The 19,342-nt window shown below is 41.8% G+C and overlaps 1 protein-coding gene across 2 annotated transcripts in view; it reads right to left on the minus strand.

Moving 5' to 3' along the window:
- Positions 1-6,398, minus strand: part of CUNH14orf132 (chromosome unknown C14orf132 homolog) — a 54,566-nt gene extending 48,168 nt beyond the window's left edge. Inside the window, exon 1 of one of the 2 annotated variants that reach the window (XM_017829847.1) lies at positions 6,316-6,386. In XM_017829847.1, the coding sequence (XP_017685336.1) occupies positions 6,316-6,345 (30 nt within the window). In that variant the 5' untranslated portion in view covers positions 6,346-6,386. Of the gene's footprint in view, positions 1-6,315 lie in introns of both variants that reach the window. The other variant, XM_017829848.1, reaches the window with a different exon arrangement.
- Between the last annotated feature and the right edge of the window lie 12,944 nt (positions 6,399-19,342).

Here is a 19,342-nt window from a genome sequence, read left to right on the forward strand (position 1 = left end):
AATGCAATTATGCCAAGCAGCCACCAGAAACACTTCTCCAGAAAATGATTCTCACCTCAACTCTTGGCAATATCCTGGATGAGGGCACCACTGATTTCTGCCCACAGAACAGGACTTCTGCAACATCTGGATTACACAGTTGGTCCCTGTGGCTGTGCCGTACCACAGTGAGGCATCAGGACTGATGCTTGAACCAAAGCCCCTGAGAAATCCTTAGTTAAACTCTGATCTGCTTTTTCAGCTTCTGATGCTTTAATTCTCTTTATTATAGGTCAAGACATTCTGGAGGAATCAAAGGAAGCCAGAGAAAATTACTTTAACCTTTGGAAGAAAGCAGTGCTAGAGTAATGGTCAGTGCCCTGTTATGCTGTACAGAAGTGAATGCTGAACTGGTTATGTAAAAGAATGACTACATGCTCCCAGCTAACATTATTAATGTTTAATGTTATAGATCAAAGAGGTTTTGTCTTAGGTCTTGGATTATAATCAGGGCAGCTTTTGACAAGGATCATGTCTTTGTTCATGCATCTCTAACTCCTGATTCTCCATGTGGTTTTGGCTTAGAGTTTACTTTTTGGCAATCCCATTTTTAAATGAAAAAAGTAGACGACATCAGTCCTGAGCATACACCAGAAACGTCAAAGCTTCCAAATGCCCGCTCCATTCAGCACTGTCACACATAGATTCTCCAAGTGCAAACATGATTGAAAGGTCTGTCTTTGTCTGGAGGCAGGCAACAAATTCTGCTTTCTTGGCACATGTATGGTGCACACAGACATGCCAGCTCACATTGAGCAAGCAGCCTGGATTCTGTTTTGAGCTAGTGGGAATAACCTACCAAACCCACAAATCTAAAACCTCTGGTTTTTAATACCTTCAGATTACCTTGCTGTGAAAAGAGCACACAGTTAATAAAGGCTTTGAATCCCTCTTGACTCCTGAGATGAAGAACAGATAAAGAAAAAGTGGGAAAACAAATGCAGTATTATCCTGCCTCTGGTTCCTCTGTGCTGGTACAGCAGAGTACAGCGGATTCTAATTGTGCATCTTCTAATATCCAGAAATGTAATTAGAAAGGAATTAAACGATACTGAACCTATGTCTGGGATTTCTGGAAATGCAGCAGCTCTGGTCAGGCGGCTGGGTGTCCAAAAACACCACGCACACCCTCTGTGCACACAGCAGCTTTGCAGCATGCACATGGGCAGCCCACGCCGTCTGGAAAATAGGAGTATTAAGCTGGTGAAGGATCTGGAGCATGAGTCTGATGAGGAGCGGCTGAAGGAGCTGGGGCTGTTTTGCCTGGACAAAAGAATGCTCAGTGGGGACTTTATCACTCTCAACAACTACCTGAAAGGAGATTGTAGCCAAAATGGGGAGCAGTCTCTTCTCCCAAGTAACAAGGGACAGGGCAAATTTCAAATGGCCTCAAGTTGTCCCAGGGGAGGTTTAAATTGGATGTTATGAAACATTTCTTCACATAAAGTGTTGTCAAGCATTGGAACAGCCTACCCAGGGAAGTGGTTGAGTCACCGCCCCTGGAGGTAATTAAAAAATGTGTACATGTGGCAGTTAGGGACATGGTTTAGTGGCGGACTTGGCAGTGCCACACTAATGGCTGGACTAGATCTTACAAGTATTTTCCAACATAAAAATGACATAATGACAATGATGCTATGATTCCATAATAAGTCAAAAAGAAATCTTATTTCAAACCAAATTTTGTAGATTCTGCTACTATATTTTCAAAAACAACTTGCATGACATTATTGATTCTAAATTAACTCAGTTTACTCTGTGTATTCCAGTGCTTTCCAGAAATTGCATATCTCTTAATAACGTATGTTTCATGCAGAAGCATGGCAGCCTTGGAGTTGTTATTCTGCCAGGCTTATAAGTAGCTATAGGGTTTCTTCAAGTGACACCAAGGACTATCTCCCTGTTTTGGGGATCTGAGTTACTGTCAATGCAATGAAAGGCTTAAAGTGACTTAAATGATCACTGACCAGACCTGAAACCCCAGAAGAGTAATACAGAACACAAAAGCAATGCCATTTAAAATATCTTTACTTTTTAATGGTTTTGCTTTCTGTACCAAACTTGTTCACTTATTTCTCTAGCTCTTGAAGCATGACATAATTTTTCTTATTTAAAAAAATCCCCAAGACTCCAGTTGAAATCAAAGATTATAAAAATATAAATTTTAATCCTTAAACTAAACATAAGAAATTCAAATTCCTGTATTCCAAATCCTCAGAAATTGTTTACAAAGAGCTTTTGAACATGGAGAATCAACATGAACTATATATAACCGAGTTCAAAAAATATCCACAGATATTTTATCCACAGAACTCCTGAAGATCTTACTACCTTTTCCCTGTTCTATATGTAAAAGAAGAAAAGGCCATTTATCTGACAATTAAAATAATATTTTTACTGCATGAAGATATACACAACCATAAAAACATTGCAAATAAAGAAATCCATTCCTTATTTTCATTATGAAACAAAAAATAAAGAAAAAAACTCCAAGAAAATTAAATTGCAAACATAAATCTTGCAAAACACATAACTGGCATTATGACTGCAGGTGCTGCTCAGCTCATATCGATTTGTTCCACACTGAACACCATAACATCATTTTTTTCTTCTCAGTCTTCCCAGTTTTTCTGCCCATTTTGAGCTTCTGTTTTTTCCAACTTGAATATGTTTCAACCCTGCTCCCATTAACCCAGATGCAATTTTGATTGTTATTTCTTTTCCATCAGCTGGCTGTTAAATGAATATTAATTTTAGTGTGTCAGAAGCAGGGAAGGGAGGCAGCTCACCCCTGGGCATCTGACAGCAAACCCTTAACCCCTGCTAAAAGCCTCGAGTGCTCTTAGCTTGGATGCAGAGCTCAGCATCCCCCAAACCCAGGCTTTTGCTGGAAGCAAAAGTGTCTACCCAAAAGAAGTGGCTATTTCTGAGGTTACCTAGACTACAAGAGCACTCTGAAATCACTGAACGATATGCAGAAATGAGCCAGCTTAGCAGTGGCTGAACATCTTTGGCTTAGTATCTTGAGGTTTACAGCATTACTTAAATTAAAACATGGATTTAAAATGGAAAAAAAAAATCACTAGCTAATAGGCTTTGACTAGGTGAGAGTCATACTTATTAGCACACCTGACCTTACCCAAAGTCAATTAGAGCACATGCAGAACAGAGGACACCTAAGCCTGCACAACCAACTACTGATGAACACACTGATGCAAAAAGGCTTATTTTAACAACAGATTTAATTGTTACAGGCAAAAGCTGTTCTCCATGGCGTAGCTAATAAATATAATACAGCTGAGGTGTTCAGATGTGGTTCCTTAAGCTGGACATCCAAAACCTAGTGCTGCATCTACACTGCACAGATTTGTTAGCATTACTCCCTAATAGTCTCCTGTTCCACAACAATAGTTTTTATAAGCAAAGTCTTATCCTTTCTATAGCATAAAATATATAATACTAGGGAGCTTTTTGTTTATCTTTCTGCTGGTACATGGAATGCTTTCAGGGCCTCCAAGGCACAAATCATCTCAAAGACATCTTGAAAAGGAGGAGAGGTGCTGAATATGAAAGATGAGGTTTATTTATATAGCTACCCAATGCCTCTAGAAAGCAGGGTTCCTTGTGTTCAGGTGTCCAGAGTGGTGAACATACCAATACAGTTATCCAGATGTGCAAACTCTCATCCACTGAATGTTTTAGCAAACACACCAAAACTTTACTTAAAAGCCCCCTGTTAACTGTTGCATTATCTGGTCTGACATTTTCATCCTGTGCACTTAGAAGGAGGCCATATTTTAAGTCTCTGTAACACACTATAGGATCACTGAAGCTGCAAGTGGTAATCTAACTTACACACACCTTCTGCTTCTACATATCCATCACACTGGGGCTCTAAGGTACAGGTCATTTATGGTGTCTCACAAGATATCTAGCAAAGCCAACTTGGTCCACAGTGAGCAGTGCAAAGGCATGATAATACACAAAAGCAATTTATAGGAACATAAATAGTCTGCATTATTCTGTAGAAACTAAATTAACCTGAGAGGCAACCATTGCTTGTATGCCACGAAGCATTTCAGTTTAGGCATTACCTATTTTCCTACTGAAGGTCCCCACCCTGCCACTCCAGCACCACCAGAGATGCCACAGAGATTATGGCATTTTTTCAAAAAAAAAGACAGAATGATATAGCAGTGAAAAGAAAGCTGAAGGAAAGCAATACCTAAATCAAAGGAGTGACACGCTGGCAGTTAATTGCCAATATGGTGACAGGAATGGAAAGAACTGACGGTTCAGAAAGAAAGGTACAAGGGACCTGTGACAGGGGAGTAACAGAGGTAAGTGCAGCATCTGCTATACACAGTGACCTAACAACCGGATTCATCTCCTTCAGCAGAAAAAGAGCCCAGGAAATCTTCTCCTACAGCTCATCTAAGGTTAATTACACCAATAACCCCTGGAGGAATCCCCCACATGCCCTGTGAAACAGGTGCTGTGCTGTCCCAGTGAGCTCCCACTGGGAGAGACACCTTGGAGCCCCAACTGCTTCCCACCTTCTCCTCGCCACCCAAAGGGCTTTGTGGCAGAGAGCTCCAAGGTATTCCATCCTTTCTTCCTGAGGCGTATTGTCTCACACTGAAACAAACCTATCATTTGTCACTTCTTGTGAACACAATAAGGAACACAATAAATTAACTCTAGAGGATTAAGGAGAAAGAAAAGCACACGTTTCACTATAAACTGTTGCACTAATAACATTACTAAGTATAAGACATACTTGTAGAGGGAACTGTTCTGAGAGAACTAAAGCACCCAGCTTTGTGGCTCTTTCAATGCACAATTAGAGTAGAAGATACATGGACTATGGGACAGCAAGAATAAAGGAGAGTATAGAAAAGGAATGGGTAGCACTAGTCCCAGCTTTGGCACACACCACACTGACTACAGGTAAAACCTGCTGCTGTGCTGCACTTCTGTGCTACAGGGACATTCTGCTTCAGCTCAGTGCTTAGGGAACAAAAGATAGATACAGGGAACTCGCTGATTGTGCTGAGAAAGACCACAGGAAGATGATTTGACACATACAAAATTTCCTTTGAATACTCCGGTTCCCAGGAAGACCTCATATCAGTAGAAATGATGCTTTCCTCCTCGCCACTGTGGTTTTTCTGAAAAAAATATTGTTCTTAGAAATACCTCCAAATGGAAGAGATACTTGGACAGCTCACTGCTAACTTCAGACAGCTTCACTCTACCTTCAGGCAGAGCCTGACACCCCTTCAGAAGTGGACTTTAAGAAGGGAATAAGACAAAATAGTCATTGCACTAATGAAATAGAACAACAGCACAAAGACTAGATTTGGCTTCCACCAACCACCTCCAGATGAAGTCAGCATCTGGCAGCAACCATGTGGAAAGGCTTCCCTGGCCTCTAAATGATGGGTGATGTTTTTCAGCAAAATCTCAAACTTGGATCCAAGTCATTCTTAAAAGAGCCAACTACACTTGGGTATCCACATGAATAGAAAAGATTATCCTGGAAAAGGCAATGGTGAGTGTGACTCTTTCTGAAGCACAGCACTGTTTGTCAGTTTAAAAACCTAATTCACCTGGATTCACCATGATATTTTTTGGCTTTGGGTGGCTTATAGCTGTTACATACTTCTCAGTATATTAAGCATGAATACATTGAACACCAACACCCACAATCATGCCTCGAGCAAGAATCCAGAACTAAGCTGCAATTTAAACAATTTGTTCATGCAAACAGAGGAGTATTTCCATACACGCCAAGCTGGATTCTGTATGCGAAGACAACAACTTAAAAAAACCAAACCACAGATGCACGTACAATCGCAGTAGGGAAGGGAGGAAAAGAACAGAAAAATCGCATCTACGATTTCCGTTTACAGCCTGTCCTCGAACGACAGCGCGATGATGCATCTCCCTCCCCATCCCCAGGCCGCTGGCACCGCACCGGAGGCGCGGCCGGGCCCCGCCGCTGGGCGCTAACAGGTGCTGCGCCCCGAGCCGCGCACGACAACTTCTCCTCGGCAGCACTTCCAGCTCCAGCTGGCTTATTTTTCTGCTTCCTTTCCCGTCCTCGCCCGTTCCCCAAGGCTCGTCGCCGCTCGGGTTTACCCCTGCGCCGAAGCAACTTTGGAGCGGAGAGGAAGGGCGCGGAAAGGAGAGGAGGGGATGCGCGCCCGCGGTCCGCTCCCGTCCCGTCCCGTCCCGTCCCGTCCCGCCCGGTGTCTTCCCGCCATCGCGCACCACCTGCGCGGCCATAAAGGAGAGGTCCATGGTGCTGCCGCTGGAGCTGCTGGCGGAGCTGGCGGAGGTGCTGAGGCTGCCGCTGCCGCTGCTGCTGCTGCCGGGGGCGGGCGGGGCGCGGGGGCGCGGCACCGGCGCCGCCTCCCCCAGCAGCGGCGGGCGCGGCCGCGGCAGCGGAGTCGACACCGGTACCAGTTCCAGCTCCGGCAGCTCCCGGCACAGCCCGGCCCGGCGCGGCTCGGCGAGCGGCTCCGGCAGGGGGCGGTGGCGGCGGCGACCCGGCCCCCGCGCTGGGCTGGGCCCGCCCCGCGGCGGGGGGAGCCCGCGGGCGGCACCGCCTTCCCCGCCCCGCCCGCAGCACCTGTGGGGCGGCGCCGCCCGGCACCGCGCACCGGCCCGGCTCGCAGGTGCTGAGGGCTCCGGAGCCCCTCGGGACCCCCGCGCCGGAGCAGCCTGAGCTGACACAAAGCCTCTCGGTCTCCGGGGGCGAACAGGGGCTGGAGCGCACGCGGAATGGCCCCACAGCCCCGGCCTCGCGCGTGGCATCCCGCTGGGAGCGGGCAGCCTGGGTGCGCGGGCACAGGGAGGTGGTAGCGGCACCGGGAATCCCCAGGCTGGTCCCGCGGGTCGGAGCCGGTGCTGGGGAGCAAAGTGATGCCCACACCGAGGGGCAAGGGCAGCTCAGCTCAGCTCCGCTCCGCTCTCGCGGCATGTGCTGCTCTTCTGCATCACACAAATCTCTGAGATCCATACTTGGCTGCCACACGCCTGATTTCTTGCCCAGCTTGCTAATCCATCAGCCTGGTTTTAAAATACTCGGCCAGCTCCACTACTCACCACGGCTGAAAAGAGCTCCCAACAGCTCATTCTTACGCCATTTCATGGCTTAGCTGGTGGAACTTTATTTTCAACTTCTCTCTTGTTTGCAGAATTTACCATTCAACAATTCACAATAAACATATTTTGTCCCTTTGCTTATGCTTTCCCCTGTGTCTCACAGATGCTGTTATCACTTTGCATGAAAATTCAGTGGTTTCACTTACCAGTTGGTTCTGGAAAACCTTTGACACCAATCCAAAAAGTAGGATAATAAAAATGTACGTTCTATATGTTGAAAGCTTTTTTTGTCTGTCATTTTTATCACCCTTCTGACATGTACTTCTTGGCTCCATCTCCAAGGCTGAAATCTTTGACCATGTTTTTACTGCTTCAGCATATTGCGGGAGTCTGAACCAGGAGTATATGCCAACAGCAAAAGCACCTGGAGGATCAGCTTTGCACTGGGATTTTAAACTCTGAAGGAAAAAATAGACCCTAATTCATCCTATGTACCGTTAACTCCATGCTATTTTGCCAGTATACTGTTGCAGCAGGAGGTGGTGAAAAGAAAATCGGCTGTTTTAAATCAGTCCTTCACTTCAGTGACTATAAAGTGTCTGCCAAAAATGCTTTTATGTCGAGGCCCATTAAGTAAACAAGTAAAATCCCAAAGAGGCAATGCCATTTTAAGATTTTTTAATTCAGTTGTGTAAATAATGAAATTGTCTCTTTGTAGAGTCTCTCCCAAGTTTTGAAAGGGTATTGATGTGTGTGTTTCAGAAGCCATAAATTAACTTCAAAGCAGTGTTAATCTTTTATCATCCAGATAAATTTTAAATGCACTGGGTAAACATCTCTACATAGTGAATGTAGCCTGGTCAGTCACTGCATCTACAACAACAGCTACAGTAATAACAGAATAACAAAATACTTAAGGTTTCAAAACCACAGTGACTTCCGTACTTGTTTAATTCTGTGGAGCATGAGAATTGTAGAGAAAGAGCTGGAAAGGACCTCAGGAAATAATCTAGTCCATGCACCTGGTTAAAATACCAGTGACCCTCCAAGCAGGGGGTTTATCTTTACCCAAAGTCTTCTTTAAAGTGCCCAATGAGGAATATTTCATTCCCTATCAAGCAGTGCATAGATACATTCCACTAGCCGTTTTCTAAGGCTCTGTCCACCAGGAATATGAAGAAGAAATTATTTGCTTTGGGGCAACCACTTGGCTCCTGAGAACTGCTCTTTGTGTTTGTCTTTTTCCAGTTTTGTGGTATCTTGTCCAAACCCTGAAAGTGCTCAAGGAGGATTGCTAATGGTAACAAGATTTTTCAGTCAGATTTCCAAAAATTTATTGTAACATTTAGCAAGTTCAGCTACCTAACGGTGTCCTGGCTGAGATCTTCTTTATTACTGGTAACAATACAAGACATTTTCTTGTTTTACTGACTGATGGCACATCATCACTTTGGCTTTTTTGGCATCAAATTTTATTAATTTTGCCTTTCCACTGAGAAATACAACAGCATTTTTCTTGGTCGATTCATGTAATTCTGGAAAAAATTCTTTTTATCCTTGGTATCTCAAAAATTGATTTCCTCGTATTTGTGTCATGTAATTGCTCACTTCAGGAATACCCTGCAGACCAATTATTGTGGAAAAAATAAACATGAACTGCTCAAGTTTCAAATTCTTTATTTCCATACTGACTACTAGAACAACTCTTTCTCTATAAAAAAAATTGATTTAACAGAAGCATCTTTCAATACAGGGGACAGTGATCTTGGCTACTTTCAGTTTCTATGACAAAAATATGTAACTTTGTTCCATCTTTGTTTATGAGGTTTCAGTAATATGAAAAATTGCTGGCTGATGTCTATGTATATAAATTCCTACTAGTCTAGTGAACCACATACGGTGCCAGTGGAAAGTACTAGTCATCACTAAATTCTGAAGATGCTGTAAATTTATCAGTAATATAGAAAACTGCTATATTTGTTAAGCACTCCACAAGTTTGATTTAAGGTGTAGATGATAAGGGAATAATAGATGAAAAAACTATTGCATATGCCAGCTGTCCTGCTTCTGTGATGTAAATATGACCATCCATAGATTCATTTAAATGCCACTAAGTATTACTTCCTATTCTTGATCTCAGTTAGGAATTTGGCTAAATTTTCTTGGAAGATAGTGCCAGTCAAAATCAGTTCTTGTAAAAATACTTGTAGTGAAATTGCCCCTTTACTTGGCAGAGGTTTTTAATATGCTTCCCTACTTGGAGGAGGGTTAGGTTCATTGGAACAGCATTTCTATTTGCAAAAGCCATCCAAACCATTAGCAAATTTTGTTCTAGAAAATTATTATTAACCGTTGCAATGTCCTCAATCTCCAAGCTATTAATTTATCATTCATATTTCTTAAGCTTAACAAAGGGGAAAAAAAAATCACTCTTCAGTTTTCACTTTTACTTTTTCTCTAGCTCACTGTCTTGTTTGTGGAACAGCTTGGTTTTGTACTGTTCAAGCTGAAAACAATTTCTGAGGAAAACAAAATTATTTATGTTCAGAGAATCATAAATCATTAAGGTTCCAAAAGACCTCTAAGATCATCAAGTCCAACTGTTAAACTAGCACTGTCATGTTTACCACATGTCCCCAAGTGCCACAACCACATGCTTTTTGAACACTTCTGGGGATGGCGATTTCATCATTTCCCTGGGCAGACTCTTCCAATGCCTGACCACCCTTTCAGGGAAGAAATTTTTCCTAACATCCAGTCTAAACCTCCCCTGATGCAACTTGAGGCCATTTCCTCTTGTCCTCTTGCTTGCTACTTGGGAGAAGAGACCGTTCCCACTTGACTACAACCTCCTTTCAAGTAGTTGTAGAGAGCAATAAGGTCCCCCCTGAGCCTTCTCTTCTTCAGGCTAAACACCCTCAGATCCCTCAGCTGCTCTTTATGAGGCTCCAGTCCTTCACCAGCTCTGGTGCCCTTCTCTGAACACACTCCAGCACCTCAATATCTTTCTTGTAGTGAGGGGCCCAGAAATGGACACAGGATTCCAGGTCTGGCCTCACCAGTGCAGAGTACAGAGGGATGATCACTGCCCTGGTCCTGCTGGCCCCACTATTTCTGATCCAGGCCAGGATGCCACTGGCCTTCTTGGGCATACTTCTGGCTCACGTTCAGCTGCTGTCAACCAGCATCCCCAGGGTCCTTTTCCACTGGGCTGCTTTCCAGCCACTCTGCTCCAAGCCTGTAGCAGAGCAGGGAGTTGTTGTGACTTAAGTGCAGAACACTGCCTTCTTGAACCTCATACTGTTGGCCTCGGCTCATCAATCCAGCCTGTCCAGATCCCTCTGCAGAGTTTTCCTACCCCACAGCAGGTCAACATTCTCACCCAAATTGGTGTCATCTGCAAACTGACTGAACACTTGATCCCCTCATCCAGATCATCTGTAAAGATATTAAACAGGACTGACCCCATAACTGAGCCCTAGGGAACACCACTTGTGACCGACCATCAGGTGAATTTAACTCCATTTGCCACCACTCTCCAATCTTTTATTATGATACTACAAATATAAAGGTTTGCTTCTTACTCTTCCCCCAAAATACATTTTGGATATAAATTGCTTTATAATAGCTCCATAAGTTCTTCCATAAAACAAGTATTTCAGATATGCTTCTGTCTTCCAGTAATGATGTTGCACACTTTGAATTGAGATCTGATAGCTGTCCTGTCAGCCTTATGTCTGGCTTTCTCATCAAAATATCTAGATCACTTAAAAAGATTATGTCATGGTTTGCTATTTGTATGGACAGACATTGTAGCACCCAGCTTAAACTGCAAACATGGTTGCATAACATCATTCTTAAAAATGAGCAAAGAAGCTCTTTAATTAGCTTTAAAGCTGTTTGCTAAAAAGACCACATTTTTCAGTACAGTGGAACACAACTCAATTAGAGAATAGTTTGGTTTGTCAGTTTTCCTGGGGCATAGTAGGAAATCCTTTCTTGCACTGCATGTGCACATAAGCTCTGCCTTTGCTTAACAAAATAGACCTAACAAAACATGACAATTGAGTCTTGCTGCCGAAAAGGATTTTAAATGGTTTCGTATCTGTACAGCCCCACTTACCATATGCTGTATTTAGATACCTTAGGCAATACAGGACCAATTTTTAGCTTTGCATTGCTGATATCACATTTAAGTCTTACATTTATACAAAGGGAGACCAAGTTCCCACTTTGAGGAGAGAGAGTAATGTTGGTTCCTTGTTGCATTTTAATATACTTAAATGCTATTCCCTTTAAGCCCCATTTTAAACCTACTGTTGCCTCATTGCATCAGGTTGCAGTTACACAAGGCAATTAATTCTCTCAATGAAGAATCAGCCACAGTGACATGTGGTATCCAGTCTGAAGACAGAGTGCATTCTCTCTGATATGCTGCTAAGCATATCATAAAGGAGGCCTAGAATGTTGAATTTTTTTAAGTGAAGTCTGTCTGGACTGAATTACCAAAGTGGAATTCTCTCAGAAGCATTTGACTTCTTTCTTTACGCTGGTTCAGGAACTGAATGTTGATTTCATTTGCACTTTGTCTTTCAACAAAAAATGTTGATACCTGCAACTAAACACAGTGCATAAATTTCAAGCAGCCAATTTCACATAGTGGAATCCAAATGCCCCAACTTGCTTCGCAGGTCCCCTGGGCAGCACTGAGATAGTTACTCAGAGAGTCACTGTCAAACTGGGAATGGAGATGGTTTGAACAGTAGACACAGATGTTTGCTTAAACAAATACTGCTTTTCAAAGCATGGGTGCTTCAGTCCATGTTGCAGACTGCCGCCTCACCTCTCCTGGCTGCAGACCCAGCCCCCTCACCCCAGAGAGAATAGCCACAGCTTTTCTTTCACAAAGACGGGCAAATACTGTTCCTCTTTAGAATACATTGGAAAGGGCTCACTGTTTACAGCAATAGGATAAAGGATGAACCCAGAAGAGGGGAAACTTCAGTTCATTGACCTGCCAAGTCCAAGATAGACCAAGCAGGTCCTGGTTCCCTGGAGGTATTTCTTCTACAAAAGGCTGGCATTGGGAAGAAGATTTGCCTCCCAAACCACATTGAAGGCAGATGTCTCTGCAGAAGTACGTGTAAGTCAATACATAATAGAGAAAGAACTGTGCCTGTAGGCCGGTGCTCCAGGCACTCCTGTGCAAGGAGAACAGTCTGGAGCCCACACTCCACTGGCAGGGAAGTTGATCTTTATGTTAGGTAGTGTTGGGCAAAGAAGCACAGAAATGACTGCAGGACAAGGCTCAGGCAACGCAGTACTATCTGTTCAGCCAGATACCTAGTGCACTGTAAATTCATACTTTCCCTTCCTTTACAGTAGTAAATTGTATTGTAAATGTATTGTAAATAGATTACAATAACAAATTTTTGCGTTTACACTGTAATCTTTGTAAACTTCCACATCAACATATTTTAGTCATGATCAGAATAAAGTTGTTTTTTTCCTTTTATTTTTTTTTCACTCCACAGTCCAATGGGTCTGGTTGTACCAGCAATGGAAGCCTGGAGGTCAGATCTACACCTACCAATCTCTACTGCCTGACAAGCAAAAACATCTTTGTAAGTCAAGGCTGCAGCATCCTTGCTGACCTTACTATGTGTTACAGTAATCACAAGAGGGAGCAACACTGCCCAACAAATTTGGTGTGAATTACATCCCTTTTGATCCCTGTAAACTTCCACAATCAGCAGCTGTTATGTACTGAAGGACTCACACACATCATAAATTTACTTAATGCCAAGTAATTTAAAGGCAAATTAACTTTGTAACTTTCTGTGTGACTCCTGAATTCCCCAGTTGCTCACACAAGAATAATAAGTCAGATGTTACCCTCAAACCACCAGTGGGCAAAATATTCTTCACAAAAGAGTTTTAGGTTTAAAATTCTCCTGAAAACAATATAATTATCACACAGACAAGCTGTAACAGTGCTCAAATTCTTACCATTTCAGGCCATTAGCTTAATGTAGAATTTAATTCTACAAGAATGCTTCTGAAGTTCAAGAAGCTTCTCCTTGTACTGCTGGCACTGCAACTTGACAAGCAAACAATCCAAATTGCAGTGACTCAAGGGACAAATGCAGAAGTACCTGAATGCAGAGACAAGAAAAAACATTGCTTTCTTCTTCAATCCTGGTCTCTACTGAGGAAAGAACGAGTATTCAGCCCTGTAGGAGTCGGCACTCTCCAGGGAACCCAGCCAGCTCCTTGGCTGCTACATGTCTTAAAGAAATTGATATTTTTTCTTTCATAAATGAGAGTTGAAAATGCAACTGAAGTGGGAGCAAAAGCAGTCTGACAAATCTGGCTCCTCAAACTAGCTTAATCTGCTTGGCACACGCCCTGAGCCCACTGGTGGCTCTTCCCACAGGGAGGACGAGGTTACTGTCTGTGTTTGCACGGGGCACTCCCAGCTTAGAAAGAAGCTGGTAGAGAAGAGCTGACAGAGAGGTGAAAGAAGTGGGAAGGTAATTAATTGGTAGGGCGTTACCTTTCCTCAGTGGAGATACACATACATCATGGACATCAAAATATGTCTTGCATCCCTGATGCTGCCCCTTATTGCTGTGATGGGTAGATTAGAATAAGGGATATATAATGTAGCCTTTCTTCCCAATTACATTCCTGTAAATATTTTGCTACATAACAATTTGTCTTAGAGATTGCCTGTTCAAGTAGTGGCTCCAGGTCAGTTTATATCATGTTAGATGACAGAAAGATTCATGATGGATCTGGCAATTGGCACTAATTTAAGAGGCACTATTTTGAGGGGAAGGCAAAATAGAAAATGCTGCACATTCATACATTATTAAAAACCCAGGAAGAGAATTTTCTTGGCCTTTGAAGGAATGTTTATTCCTTCCCACCCCAAGGTTGCATTAGCTGATACAAAGGAATGAATAAAAGATTGCTGGCAGTAAGGGTAGAATTCCCAGTTCATGGGGAATTTTGCCTGCAGTAGCCTCCTGTAATCCTGAAGGAAAAGCTGTCTCCACCAGTTCTGTTTATCACCAAGATTTAAATGTCCATGAAAAAAAGCTTCTAAAGTCTATTTATTTCTAATGGAAATAAACACTCCTTCCTTTACTCCATTCAGACAGAATTTTCACCTGTCCTGAGATCAGATGATCTGTTTGAGATGAGCAGTGAGCTCTGCAGTGTGTCTCCTGTCACAGCACATTTGATTTCTTGACATTGACACACTCTGGACACACTTTGAAACAATATAATCAGCAACCACAATGTGAATTCAGTTCTGAGTCTGAAATGTCAGCATACATTTAAGAACCATACCCCATGACATAATTACTGAGATACTAATTAAAAGTATTGAAAAGGGGGCATACGGCCTTGAGAAGGAGAATTTTATGGACCCAGTCAGAGTTCTCAAGGGAATTCTTTTGCAAAAGGGATGCCACTGTGAAACTGTTAACATGTGTAGACTCTCATTTTATAAGCTAATCAAACATCCAGAAGAAGACAGCACTGCACAGAACCTTAAGAAATTATCTACATCAGTCCTCTGCCTTGAATGGGGACCAATTGTTATTTACCAGCCCCCGTGGACCAGTTCCTTCTTGCTAAAAAAAGGACTTCATCCTCTGGCATACCTCCTAGAAGAGCTGGGCTGCTACTCAAACCCCTAGTACACTACCTTCCCCCCAAAATGGAAAACACAAACAGGCAGTTTCAATCACAAATGCCACAGCTGTTGTTAATACTATATTTTCTCCAAAACTCTGATCTATGTATATTGTCCTACTATATTGTTCCCAATACCCGTGAGTCCTGCCTATGAAGACCTGGCTCTGCTGGGCTCTCAAAGAGCAGGACAGCATATTACATTCTCATTTTCCTCATACACACTTGAAAGAGCCAGTATTCTTTGAACTGGTTTCATTCTTCATCCTATTTCACACATTAGAGGAAAAGATGTTAAATATATAATCAGGTAGCCCAGTAGCCCTCTAAAAGGGGCAGAAAGGGCAGAGAAGAAAAAGTAGGGGAATTATCCGAGGCAGAGGGTTCATAAAATAAGCCCCCACTCATAAAAGCATAGCACAAATGTTAATTGAGCATTCATTCAACATGCTTTACAAACACTTTTAGGCTATAATGGGAAAACAAATGGGAACACAGAAGTCGTGAGTATATCTACAACATAGGTGCTGATGCTCCCCACGAGCCCATCCAAACCAGAAATGTTGGTGGGCACTCAGTAGTTCAGGCTTATCAGCTCAAAAGTATCTCAAGAAGAAGCCTGTGGAGGTTCCAGTGCAGAATGGCCATGGCAACACAGCCCTTTGCTGTGCTCTGTGCTGTATTGTATGGTTATATCAGGTTGGTTCTGAGATCTCCACGCCCACTGCATGATGCAGACACCTTCTGAAATACTGACCAAAGACAAAAGTTGTAAGCTTATAGCAGAACTCAGATCTCAGGAGTTCTTTGGTTTTAGTATTGAGTCCAAATTATTTCCCCACTGTACAAAATAATACAGAATGGATTTAATTCATTCTAGAGTATTTTAGAGGCAAACAATAAAGAAAAAATGCTAATATCCCATGGGCAGAGACAAAAATGTTGAGACAGCATGGGCGTAGAAAAAGAAAAAGCAGGAGCTATGCCATGCTAGGATCCGCCACAAATGTGCTATGAAAGGAGGTGGTAACTGAAGTATTTTTAGTGACTTATAGAAGTAATTAATATGAGAAAAAATAATGGTAATAGGAGAAAGGAGTGGACTTTTGCTATTCAAATATAAACTGGGAAAACATTACAGGAAGCTATGGACCATGTTAAATACAAATTTCCATTCAGAAGCCTTTCTCAGAGTATTTGTTTTAGACTTGTGTCTGACTGGTGGGGAAGAACTGATAGAATTAAATACAGTTGGGGTGAAAGCTGCAGCTGAATGGAACTGCAGAGGTTGTGACATAACAACTGCATATTCCGAAAGATAACCCAATCTTCTAAGGGATGTAAGTTTTAAAGTGTTGAAGTGCTAAAGGGAACATTTGGAGTGCAGATAGGGCATACTGCCAGATAGTGCCCTGCCCTATTGCTGGGTTGAAGGAATGGTGCTCAGTCTTCTAAAGAACAGAAAAAGTAAAAGTGCTGAATGAAGACCACAAACAGCAGAAAATCAGGTTTCACCAAGTTCAGGAGTCTGTAGGAGGTCTCTAGGGAATGGAATAGGTCTGTAGGGAAAAGGAATCAGGAGGATACGGCAGTGAAATTTCACTACACTACTGCACAATAAAAAACTACCTTAAAGAAGACGAGGTAGAAGGTGTAGTAAAGAGTCATCAAAATTGCATCAGGAAATGAAATTTTGAAAATTACCAAATTAAGTGTGATTGCCTTCTGGCAGCTTTTTTTTTTTTTTTTTTAAATAACTTGAGGTGAGGGAATAGGAAAAAAGCTCCCTTTTCATTTTATACAGATCAACCCTTTTTTCTCCCTGTCCCTGAAAGACCGAGCTCATGAAATACTCAAATTGAATTTCAGTGTTTCTGTCACTTGGTAGTTTTCTAATACAATGTAAGATTGTCCATGGTATTCAAAAGTGAGCTGAATTGGGTCATCATCAGCCATTTAATTTTGCTCACCAATGAGGCAAAACTAATGAAGACATCTTTCAGAGCAATGTAGTATGTGTTTAACGTGTCAGCACTTGTGAAATTGAGTTTCCTTCTTTAAAAGACACAAAGAACTTTTAAATGCAGGGAGGTAACATAATGAATGAAATGTGAACATTACTACATTGCACTTTGCTTTGAACCATTGGGACGTTCCCATCACATTTCAAATATTCTGCCACATTATCTTACAGTCAAAGGCTATCACGAGACTATTCATCTTGCCTCTGATCTCTGAATATTGCTGAAGTGAAGCTGATAAAGAAACTTCAAAAGGAGTGTAAATTATTTACAGGTTCTGGGACTTTCACATTAGAAAATACAATTGGGAAAAAATAATGAGTTTTCAGTTCTCCAAACACTGAAAGACAAAAGTGCTACATCAAACACTCAGATTCTTTTATCTTTAGATGATATAATACAAACAAGAATTAAAAATATGGGGAGAAGAAGACACGTAGTGAGCCAAATTTACTCCTGATGTCTTGCATAGTGTGTCTTAAAACAATTTTTCTTTTAAATATTGTGAAGTATTATTTGCACCTCTACAGCATCTGCATTGTTTTTTCTTCTACATATCTTGAAACATTTCACAAAGACAGTGATACTGAAAACCAGAAGACAGGATTATCTCACTAACCACTCTGTAGGACAATGCTCAGTATCATGTTATGTGTATCACACTCCTTTAAGACAATATTCCACAAGCTAATAGTTTTCAAGAAACTTTTATTGAATATGAACCTGTCAAAATACTTAGGAATGTTTTTTTTCCCTACACATTATCTATTTTTTTCCACAACTTCTAATAGTTTGCACCCTTCCAAAATGTAAGGTAGCCCCATATGCCTTTGATAAAACAGAAAACCTTGGAGTCTAGGGACCTCAGTCCAGTCCTCATCAGGGTTGTTCCCACATCACAGAGAACATCAATATATCTGGAACTTAGTGGCAAATGAAGTAGAAAGGTCCAAATCCTATTAACCCACCTGAAAAACATCTGCAGATAGAGACAGTTTGATATGTTCTTCCCATCTAAAGGCAAAATCTGTCTGATTTAGGAGCAGTAATTATTCTAGGTTGTGAGGCATCTATTTTCAGATACTGCTTTTCTCCCAACTTGTCATGATTAAGGTGGTATTGAGCCTTCCTACCTCAGACATACATACATAAAGGAAAATAACAACCAGGGACCTCTGTGCAGAGGCTTTCATTGGCCAGACCAAAGGTGCTTGACAGCAGGGATAGGGAGGAAGAGGAACATTCTCTGTCGCTGCCAGTGCTGCATCTGTGGAGAGGGTGTCATTGTAAAGATTTTAGAAACAATAAGGAATGGTTGTAACTTTTTTTGTTTGTTTAAAAATGAAACTGAAAACCCAGAAAAAGTGGCTAACTAGTGTGCAAATGTAACTGTGACAAATGTCTCGGTTTATTGGAGAATAAATTAGTATTCCTGACACATCAGTACCTCCCACTGCATTTTACAAGTGAGACACTTCAGTGGTGTTATGTGTAAATAATACAAAATAACTTGCTTACACGAGCAGACATAATTTTATTCCTTCCTCCCACTTGCCAATGCTTGTCACGCTCAGCTTCATTCACTTTAATTAAAAGCCCATGAACTCATTAAAGGGAGATGACAGAGAAATAGAGGATCCCATGATGGAATTCACAATGGGTGTAAGCAAAGCTAATAGTCTCTTCCTCGTGAAAAAGCAAGCTACTAATACAATCAGCAAAGATTACGCTTTGTTTGCTGTCCTCAGGATTTTAGGTCACAAAGCATATTGCTCCCTGAATGCTAAAGCTGACCCTTGGGCTAAAAAAGTGAAAAATGAATGGAAGAAATTGGTTTGTTGTTTCCTCCCTTCTCTTGGATCTAAAGTAATGAATGCTGAACAGACAGCAAAACAAATAATACTTTCTTGGAATGGAGCAACAAGAATCCTCCTAAAAATAGAATAGGAATGAATCTGGAAGACACAAATCTTTCTAAAGGCATGAACAAAGAAAACTAATCAGTCACACTTTTCCAGTTGCTGCCAGCCGCAGTATCCAAGTGACGGCAATATCCCGTGTCACTACTCTCTCCATCTGGTCTGTACAAAGAGACACTGCTGTTCAGTCGTCCTGTTTTGCACCTTTCTCATAAGCTGACTTTGCCAGATTGGTAGGAAAGGGTCCATCGCATTTCAGATAGATTGTGAGGTAATATTTTTGTCTTCCCAAGAAAAATTCATGGCAACTGTATTCATATTAGTTGAAGAAAGAGAAAAAGGATGTCAGGAGAAACAGTTTCTGAGATTATATACTGACGTATTATTTTGGGAATAGTAAATTACAGTAAAAGTTCTGAAAGAGGGAACATGTTCTCTTTATCTTCTTCCACTTTGCAGAGCTATACCACTCTTTGCACCTTTGAAGCTCGTGTAAGGTACTGCATCAGGCATTATTAGATCTTGTGAGACAGCAATTTTTCA

This window comes from Lepidothrix coronata, unplaced genomic scaffold (assembly GCF_001604755.1).
Source record: "Lepidothrix coronata isolate B3197 unplaced genomic scaffold, Lepidothrix_coronata-1.0 Scaffold169, whole genome shotgun sequence".
NCBI lineage: Eukaryota > Metazoa > Chordata > Aves > Passeriformes > Pipridae > Lepidothrix > Lepidothrix coronata.